At 44.5% G+C, this 10,133-nt stretch overlaps 1 protein-coding gene across 1 annotated transcript in view; it reads left to right on the plus strand.

Annotated features, from left to right (window-relative positions):
- The window catches only part of LOC125947657 (uncharacterized), a 435,171-nt gene that overhangs the window by 22,221 nt on the left and 402,817 nt on the right, over window positions 1-10,133 (plus strand). The window contains exons 4-9 of the mRNA XM_049672850.1: window positions 376-402; window positions 2,598-2,648; window positions 2,840-2,893; window positions 3,046-3,096; window positions 7,304-7,330; window positions 7,808-7,858. Of these exons, the coding sequence (XP_049528807.1) occupies window positions 376-402; window positions 2,598-2,648; window positions 2,840-2,893; window positions 3,046-3,096; window positions 7,304-7,330; window positions 7,808-7,858 (261 nt within the window). The remainder of the gene's footprint in view (window positions 1-375; window positions 403-2,597; window positions 2,649-2,839; window positions 2,894-3,045; window positions 3,097-7,303; window positions 7,331-7,807; window positions 7,859-10,133) is intronic.

Genomic DNA, 10,133 nt, shown 5'->3' on the forward strand with positions numbered 1-10,133 from the left:
CCATCCGCATTATGTGGTATTTATAAAAAAGTGGGTGACACCAAATTTACCAGACCCTACATCCATTAAATTGCAAGATCATGACGAGCTCAAGGTGACACATCTCCATGCCACGCAAAGCATGTCTTTCTCATTTGCATTCATCTGACCTGCCGCTGCCCGTGGGAAACGATAATTCCCTGGGAAATCTGAAATGAGGCATCTATGACTACGCTATTTTCGTAGCTTTCGCCGCGTTTCCTGCAGGTAATTGATGGAGTACAAAATATCGCGCAAGACGAAGACCGGGGCACATTTTCCTGTGTGCTTAACTTGATATGGCTGTGGGTACTGACTTTTTGTAAATGTGTAAATTAATTTTCCACTTTTCTACAGGGTTCCCGCGGACATCACCCGTACCAGGTGAGTCAACTCTCTTGTGACGGAAAACTCGGGTCTGTCCGATTTCATGGACAGGAAAAAGGGAGCAAAAATAACGGAATCATGCAGTCGGGAAAAATAAATTTCAAGGGAAAGTAAGATTTCTTTGTATACACTAGAGCAGTACAATAAAGTTGTTACCACAATAAAGTTGTTACCAACCAACCAAACTAGAGCAGTAGCACGGCAAACTTCTTGTTTACAGAGTTTTGCCGAGTGTTGTATATCAATGAAGTGAACTTCAAATTTATTGATGGTCGGGGCCCTGGGCGCATTTCGCATTCGTGTCATCTCGACGTTACTGCGAGACTTATGACGACGTTAACAGCTCGACGATGGCAGTGTTGCGCGCGAATTCGTTCAGAGCTTTCTGTGAACACGCAAGCCAAGCCCGTTCAGTGCTGCAAGGTTACTGGCTCGTTGCACGCATGTGACTGTGGTTGTAGTTCCGACCGATCGCCCATGGACAAACATTCCGCTCCTCCGGCTGTCCGTTTAGCGCACGCGCGCAATCTCTGGCCCAACCGCGATGAGCCGTGTTCCCGTGAGCTGCTAGCGATGGCCTGGAGTCGTCAGCTGTCGTTTACCACATTGACCATTTGGCGTGAATTTAATGCAGATCTACTCGTGGAGGTCAAAAATGTCGCAATTTCACCCCAAAAGGCGAAGCATCAATTACGATAGCAAATTAGTAGAGAGCTATACGAAGTAAGGATAGTAATTTTATCAGCTGTATAAACTTGGACATGCAGCCGCACCAGCAACGCGCAGAACTGTTGACGACGCCGTCGGTGTTTTTGCCCGCGTTCGCACCGAATGCGCGCGGCGTTGGTGACTGTTGCCGGTGCCTCTGGGGGCGGCTCGGAGGTTTTCGACGAGATCAGAACAGAACACTCGTCGAGCAGCGTCGGGACGTTTTTATATAATGACACATTTGGTGCCGCAGCTAAACGTCCCCCCCCCCCCCGGTGTTTCAGTGCCACGGAAGAAGGCGCATTTGCTCTCTATAAATGGTGGTTGTAGAGGAGGGAAGAGACGCCTAATTCTGCAGTCCTTCAGGGAGCACGGCGCAGAACGCGCGTTTGCTCCCCGCCGTGCGTTCGCTCCCCGTGAAAGCGCGCGTCTCTTCACTCGCGCGTACAGCACACGGCGCGCGGCAACGATGTCATCGCCGTTGGACGTCATACGGAACCTCACGGTGACGGCAATGGCGGCGGCGCCGGAGAGTCCATATAATTGCTATCGCAATAAAAATAACTTCCCTGATTAATGCGAGGCTACGAGTATGATCTGAGCGGTGCGACTCTTTTCACGGTCACAATTGTTGCGACATTGCGCGCTGATCTTGACCTAAATCTTGGCTGAGGCGTCGTTATGGGGATGTCAAAACAATGAAATTCGAAAAACTGACGCGCGAGCCTATATTGAAATTGGCATTCAAGTTGCCCAAGGGTGTTTGCTTGCACGCAGACTGCTCTTGCAGGTGAAGTGTGCATAGGTAGGGTTTGCCGGAAAAATCCACACATTGCTTTCTGACTGGTTTTCACAATGGTAGCGCAGACAGGCCAACCACTCCTATTTGTATTTTGTATGTACGGAAAACTCATATGTAAGGCATCTCGCTGTTCAAGTCTGTCCGACTTTACGGACTAGGAAGGAGAGCCAAAATGTTAAAATAATCATGTAGTGAGGATAACAGAATGTGTGCAGGCGTATCCATGGAAGCTTAATTGATCCACATTTGGAGACATTCTTTTCAATTAAATAAAATGCCTCCAAGGTCAACTGAGGCTCAGTGATGTTCGCTACCGCATGCAGTACCATGCGCGACAAAATGTGCGTGGATTTCTTGGTAACAGCGTGCTTCCTAAAACGCGGAAGTCGCAGATGGACGGACGGATGGCGTTGCCTCGACCTACAACAGTTCCGCTGTTAAAATCGAATATAAAAGGGTTTGAAGGGCTATTACAACTTCATTGATACTCGGCGAAATTCTCGGAATATACTGCATGACCTGAAGTTGCTGCGGCTGAGCCCTATCCCCGTTAGTTCCAGCTTTCGGTTATCGCAAAAGACTTAGCCACTGCACAAGCACTGCCAAATTTATCTCCGTCATTTTGCTGCTTCATAGCATATGCACAATTTATGGGGCTCAGTGAGCTGCTGTTTCCGTGCAGGCTACTCCGACCAGACGAGTACAGCTCTGATGACGGTGAGCACCGCGAAAGGTCAGTGGAATGTTTCTATATGTTTTGTGTTAACTGTGACATTTACGTTAGCGTATTCTTTGCTGTTCACTCTGAAAACTATAGTGGCAGAAACAGTGAAAAATGTATTACCATAACGCTTCGCGCACTTCATTTTGCTGCGTTGTAGCCTATGCAAAATTTATGGGATTCAGTGAGCTGTTGTTTTACAGGCTCCTCCACCACCATGGCCAGAACTTCCCCATTGAGCACCAGCACCACAAGAGGTCAGTGAGACGTTTTCTCTGTGTTAGCTATGAAAGTTGTATGAGCGTATATCTTGCTGTCGACTATAAAATCATAGTAGCATCAACAGCGCAATATTTATTATCGCATATGTGCAAGTTCCGAAATTCAGTGAGCTGGCGTTGTCGTACAGGTTCAGCCTCCAAGACCACAACAGCTCTAACAACTTTGAGCACCACGAAAGGTCAGTGGGATGTTTTTTCCTAGCGCTAGCTACGAAACAACCACTAATTGCACCAATATTCATTAAGTATCAGTCTATTGTTTGCTGTCCGCTCTAAAAACCACAAGTACTTCACCGTATTGCACCGATCGTGTGCATTGTGGCATATTAGCCACATGCACTCAAAGTTGCACTAATTTTCAAGGCTATGAGGCTATTACTGTTACTATTACTATTACGTGTGTGATTATTTAATGAACCTACAATTGAAATTCATTGTAGTGCTCTGCCAAGTTCCGTGTACGTACGGTAATGAAGGAAAATTATGTCACTACACTGACGCACCAACCACGTCGGGCCAAGCCCTAAGTGGAGCCACAGATAGACGCTGGAATGTGGGGCCTCTTAATATCAAGGCACTAACACGGGTTGGCTGGCCTTCTGCAATAAATGTTTGTTCTTGGGTAGATTGCCTCCGAGGTTACTAATTGCCCCTAACATTTATAGACCAGCGCCACACCTTCCGATGAGCTGTCAACACGTCAAGCGAAGGACGCCACGCGAGGTGACAGAAACAGTTAAGGCGTATTCTACCGATCCTGTGCTTTGTGGCACATTAGCTACAGGTACTCATGTCAATTGGTCACGTCGTTTCGAATAACACGCTCTTCAGGCACTGTAGACGTATATTTCCAACAATATTTCCGTCATCGGGGCGCGTGTTATCGACCCCCCGACAGCAATTCAGAGTTCACAGATCTTCTGAGCGATGCCATTGACCAAGTCATGCACAAATTTCCGAATTCTCCTTTCTTCTTAGGCGGTGATTTTAATTATCCAGAAATCGACTGGTCCACTCTGTCTACCCATAGTCATAATAATCGGCCTGAATGTATTCGCTTTCTTCAGTTGATTCTTTATCAAAACTTAACACAACTTGTACATGAACCTACGCGGAAGGATAGCGTTTTAGATCTAGTTCTAACTAACAGTCCTGAAATTGCTAACACACGCGTACTCGAGGAAATCAGCGATCATAGGGCTGTCCATTGCTTGGTTTCACTTCCACCTGCAAACATATCAAAAACTAAAAAACAACTACTGAACTACACGCGTGCCGACATAACGAAGTTGAACAGTATGCTACAGATTTGCAGCCGATTTTTACGAGTATTTTGACGACCGTACAACCTATGAAAACTGGTGCCTGTTTCGGAACAAACTAAAAGAAATTGAAGCTGCTTGCGTGCCTAAAGTAACTATAACTTCTAGAACAGATGACCCATGGTTCACGCGAGACGTGAAACGTTTCCCTTAACAAGAAGAAAAGGATTTACAGGAAAGCGAGTCGCTCAAACTGTCCTCAAGACTGGGCAGACTACGAAAACATTGCTGTTTTAACACAAAGTGTCATTCTCCAAGCTAAAGACAAATACTTTAATGATACGCTCCCTAACCTTATGAAACGGACCCCAAAAAATTTTGGAATATCGTGAACCCTAAAAGTATCCATTCATTACCGGTATTGACGAGGGAAGACGGCAGCACTTTAGCGGTTTGAACAGTGTGCCGAAAAATTTAATAAACACTTCACTGAAGTATTCACTAACGAACTTCCACTGAATGATTCGCTGTCATTGTCGCAGCTGACCTTTTCACACCCTTTCCCAGCAATCCTAATTACAGAACACGGCGTTGCTAGCGCCATCAATCGGCTTCCTCACAAAACCAGTCCCGGACCAGATGGCATCAGCGCCAACTACTTAAATTAACCTGCCACCATTCAGCTAACCTGCTCGCATCAATCTTCCAGCAATCCCTTAATTCTGGCTGTGTACCGGACCGACTGGAAATCTGCATATGTAGTTCCTATATTCAATCTGGCTGCAGAAATCACCCTAACAACTACAGGCCGATTTCACTTACGTCCATTTCGTGTAAGGTACTTGAGCACATCATATATTCCACAAGTGATGGGTCATCTGAGCCGTAACAATTTACTTCTCAACACCCAGCATGGTTTCCGCGAAAAATTATCATGCCAGACACAACTATTCGAAATTGTGACAGACCTGCACACAGCCCTACATATGTCCGCCTACATCGATGCCATTTTCATAGACTTTTCAAAGGCTTTCGACCGTGTTCCTCATAATCGACTAATGTTAAAAATACGCAGTCTGGGTCTCGACGAGAGACGACTGCTTGGATCCAGGAATTTCTAAACAGTCGGTGTCAGTCAGTTAACTTAAGGATTACGTATCTAAACCGACACGAGTAACATCTGGGGTACCGCAAGGGAGTGTGCCTGGGTCCCTCTCCTATTTTTAGTATACATAAATGACATAGCCTCTAACATAAGTTCGTCAATCCGTCTTTTCGCAGACGATTGTGTTATTTATAAGAAAATAACTTGCATGGCCGACGTCGCAGAACTACAATCTGATCTCTCAAGGTTAAAGGAATGGTGCAGTAATTGGCAAATGGAAATTAATGTCGAAAAAAACCAAACACTTAAAATTTACTAACATTTCTTCTGCATGTTCAAACTCTTATAAAATAAATGACATAGTAATAGAAAAGTCACGGTCATTTAAGTACCTGGGCGTCATACTTACTTCTGATTTAAGCTGGGCTGCCCACATCGAGCATGTTACCAATAAGGCTTCAAGAAGCTCGGCCTACTTAAACGACGTTTGCATTTCAGTAATAAAGATACAAGACTGCACGCTTTCAAATCATTGATTCGGCCCTCTCTAGAATATGCTTCTATCATATGGCATCCTCACCTGACAGGTCTGACTAACATGCTCGAAATGGTACAGAACAAAGCCGCGCGGTTTGTCACGTCATCCTACTCACGTTTCATAAGCGTTTCATCACTAAAAGCTGAACTTGATCTAGCTACGCTTGTCATGCGAAGGCGACATGCTCGACTATTGTTTTTTACTCACTTTACCACAGCAACACAACGTTCGCCCCAATCGCACATTTTTCCAGCCCCTCATACTTCAACCGTCTCGATCATGCGCACAAAGTATCACCCATTTTCGCCCGCACGAAGAAGTACCAAAATTCGCCTTTAGTATTGTGCAATAACGAATGGAACTCCCTGCCGTCTAAAATAGCCGAGATATCAGATGCTTCAATGTTTCACTCTTCGCTGCTGGGTTACTTACAAATGGAAACATTCCTAACCTGTATCTGCCTGTCTTTGTTTCATATGCGGAATTTCTACGCTATATTTATGCAGTCTTATTTCCAATGTATTGATGATCAGTGGTTTAATGGCCATGTAACAAATTGCTGTGTACTCGTTATCAATGTATTTTGTAGATTATTTTTTTCTCTGTGCTATTCTGGACACCTTGGTTCAAATGAACATGCTCTTTCTTTTTCCTGTTTTGTATTAAGTATTGTTGTATTCTATTTATATTGTTTATACATTATATTTATGTACTCACCTGAAATCCCCCCCTATGTAATGCCCACTAGGGCCTTTAGGGTATTGAAATAAATAAAAAAATAAAAATAACCGTTATCGCCTGCGCTTTCTAAAACACTTAATGCAATGCGCGACCTGCAAGTACTGTGGCTGTATGGAAATGCGGGTTAACTAATTGTTGCTGTATGGAGGTAAGCCACAAAGGAACTAAAAGCTTTCGACCACGTCAGTACTACTTTGTCAAGCACAATATATTTGGGAGCGTTAGCATGGCTTTTAACTAGAAGAAATCTACCCGGACAAAATTTTAGCGCGAGGGGAAAAGCGTGTTGACTACAGGAAAGCGCTTGATAATCTTAACCACAACATTTTACCGTTGTAAAATAGCTTATAATCTCAAATTCTGGAATTAGGCTATTATCCACATAACATCCGTAAGTACACACACTTAGCGTTAATTGCACGATTTTATGGTGGGTGTCACCTGTGATACAATGCACACCGAGGCTTGATATAAACATGAGACGCACTGAAGGCTTTCACGAGGTCAGGTCAATGGCTTAATTATAGTACGATAACTGCAAGCTTGAGTTGCAACTTTCCAGTGAAAGTTAAAAATTTTCCCGGAGTACTACGGAATTAGTACTCCGCAAGTGGCATTTTAAATTATTACTCTTCTGCATCTTCGCAGTTACGTGGGGTATCAAGTAACTAACCCGCTAATGTGAACTGCTTCGTGACTTCTTGTTGCAAGCTTAACCGGCTTTGTTTTCTGTCTTGCAGCAACTCCAAAAAAGACACCTGTGCCAGGTTGGTGCGCTTATTGCAACTATTCTAATACCTACAAGTTTTGAGTTGCAACTATAGTGAGTGCAGTTGACGAATTCTTGCCGAACGTGTTCATTAGTTCGTGCGCTGTATTATAAATTGTTTCATCATCGCAGCACATTTTCTTGTTGACATCCTAGCTGTTGAAAAGGTCCTTTACGCTATTAATGAATGTCGGCGGTAATTGCGTAGACAAGCTGGCGCTGAAATAGAGTGAGCCTTGAGTGAACGAAGGCAATTCCACACGGCCTCTTTATCTATATACTTTAGTACGCAGCCACTCTCTGTACACAAGCACTATTCCGGATCTGCGCTTTCCGAATCTGTGGCGTGCAGGGAAGAGCTTCTTTGGACTATTTCGAGTAATAGGGTTGGCGGACTGCATTTGGGAGCTGCTTGGCGATATGGCCAGGATACACATTAATATTCCTACTTCACGTGAGCCACATTATCTTTCAGGCATCTGCACTTTACCGGCGAGCACAACAGAAAAATCATCGTCGGAGAAAGGTCAGTGGACGTACCATTTTTGTTTTCTGGAGAATGGAAAGACACCGGATCAGGTTTTTTTCTCTTGTGAAAAAGTGGCTTTAAGATCATTTAACATTAACGACTCACAACTTACTATTTGTCTGCCACTTACGCGATGAACAGCTATTTGTCTCGTGGTAATATGTAGGCCTGCGAAATGAACGCACATAAACAAACTTATTGCAACCATTTTTATCACAATATCAAATCGATCCCGTCGATCCAGGCACGACTGCTTTCGTTGATGGGGCGTTTGGGTTGGTGCTGGTCATGACCTACCCGCCCGACCGCTCGATGCGTACTACCTTAAGCTCACGTCAGCTCTCGCTGGAACCTTCGACGAGCCATGCGTAAAAGCCGACGCGCTTGAACCGGAGATCAGATATACGACGAACGCGACTCTGCTACATGTCTCTCTCAAATTCTTTGCCTCGATATAGCGACATGTTAGTTTTTCTTTGTATAGAGCAGCGCTCCAAATTAAGCATTAGGGAGTATCGTAATTGTCGGTTATATTTTTTTTTTCGTTCCTACCGCTTTTCAGTTCAATCGCCCTTATCATTTCTCTGTGCATGGTAATAATACCGACGAGGTTAAATTTTAGGTTCATCGTCTATAAACGCTTATTCAGGAATGCAGCATCACAACCACAATACCGCTTAAATGTATACTTAAAGCCGCGAGTCCATCTACCCACGCGTTTATTTCTGATTCATAAAAATTACCCGAAGTTCCGATAGCTGATCACAGCTTGAAGGGAAAAGTGGTCATCCGCCTTGAAGTATCCAGTCCGGAGCTACAATCACGATGGGATCACGCAAGCGACATTGCCGAATAACCAGCTACATTATCGAGATAGAAAGGTTTGATTCCCAGTAGTACGCACATACCTGCCAACGTTAACTATTTTCGCGTTAATGCACAGGTTTTAGAACTTGTTGGCGATTGCCATAGACGCGCGGCGGGTTTCACAATGCATATTTACGTGCAACTTATTAGAAAAATGCAAATAAGTTGCCGACTGATTTACGGAGCAGGATTCTAGGCACACGTTTTTTATTATTAGGACGCATACCAGTAGCAGTCCCACCCAATGCACTGATCTCTAACGGTAACCGTACTTTTGGGCACACTTGCTTGAATAGCTCGTGCATAACGAATGTTTTCGTTGGTGGCGCAGTTCATTCTAGCTGTGAATATAGAGGCTAGTTTGTTACAGCATTCGCTTACAAACGCAAGCTGTGGAATATTTTAGTAATTAAGTGGAGCACATGTTTTAATTACATTTCGTATTTGTAACCAAATTTAGTTTTTTCGCTTCTACTCTAGTGTTTTACAAACCTTAAAATTTTGCAGGTCTATATTTTCGAAGAAGTAATACGTTCCCATAGGTGCTTATGTCTAATTATTTCAGTACAATTTTTTAAATCATTAAGTTCCTTCACTTTAGGGTTCCACAGGACGCGTTCGTCCACTAATCAGTTTTCCTCACAACTAGCCAATAAATATCCTTTAATTTCGCATTTGAAATAAATTCGGAGCACTGTGCTTTCGGTTTATTCTTGTAAGGAAGATTTCATGCCATATACGTGACCTTGAAAGTACTGCAGCTTTGTGGAAATGCAGGTAAACTAACGCGCGGTAAAATGAACTACTATATCGTAACACGCCATGGTGGCTCAGTCAACTAAGGCGTTTCGCTGCTGACACTACGTCACGGGATCAAATCCCGGCCGCGGCGGCCGCATTTTGGAGGCGAAATCCAAGAACGCCCGTGTGCTTGCGTTGTATTACACGTTAAAGAACCCCCCAGGGGTCAATATTCCGGAGCCCTCCACTACGGCGTGCCTCATAATCGGACTGATTTTGGTTCGCAAAACACAAGAAAAACTGAGCTGCTTCGCGATGTGTTGTTGTAAGCTTAACCTGACTTTTTTTTTCGTTCTCCTGCAGCGACTACAAGACCACACCTGTGCCAGGTTGGTGGACTCTTTGCAGCTATTCTAGTACCTACAAGTTTGAGTTGCACCTTGTGAGTGCAGTTTACGAGCCCTGAACGGCGGAGACCAATGAGGGGCTCCTTCGGTGACGTCCGCACGGGAAATTGCGTTCATGCGGACCCACCCACTGCTCGATGTGTACCCGTATCTGGTCTGAGCCGGACCGCTCGTTTCGTACTATCGTGTGCTCGCGCCAGCTCTCGCTCGCGCTCGTTTCTTTTGCTTAGTTTAGTCTTGTTCGCACTGTTTGATGT

This window comes from Dermacentor silvarum, chromosome 8, assembly GCF_013339745.2.
Source record: "Dermacentor silvarum isolate Dsil-2018 chromosome 8, BIME_Dsil_1.4, whole genome shotgun sequence".
Taxonomy (NCBI): Eukaryota; Metazoa; Arthropoda; class Arachnida; order Ixodida; family Ixodidae; genus Dermacentor; species Dermacentor silvarum.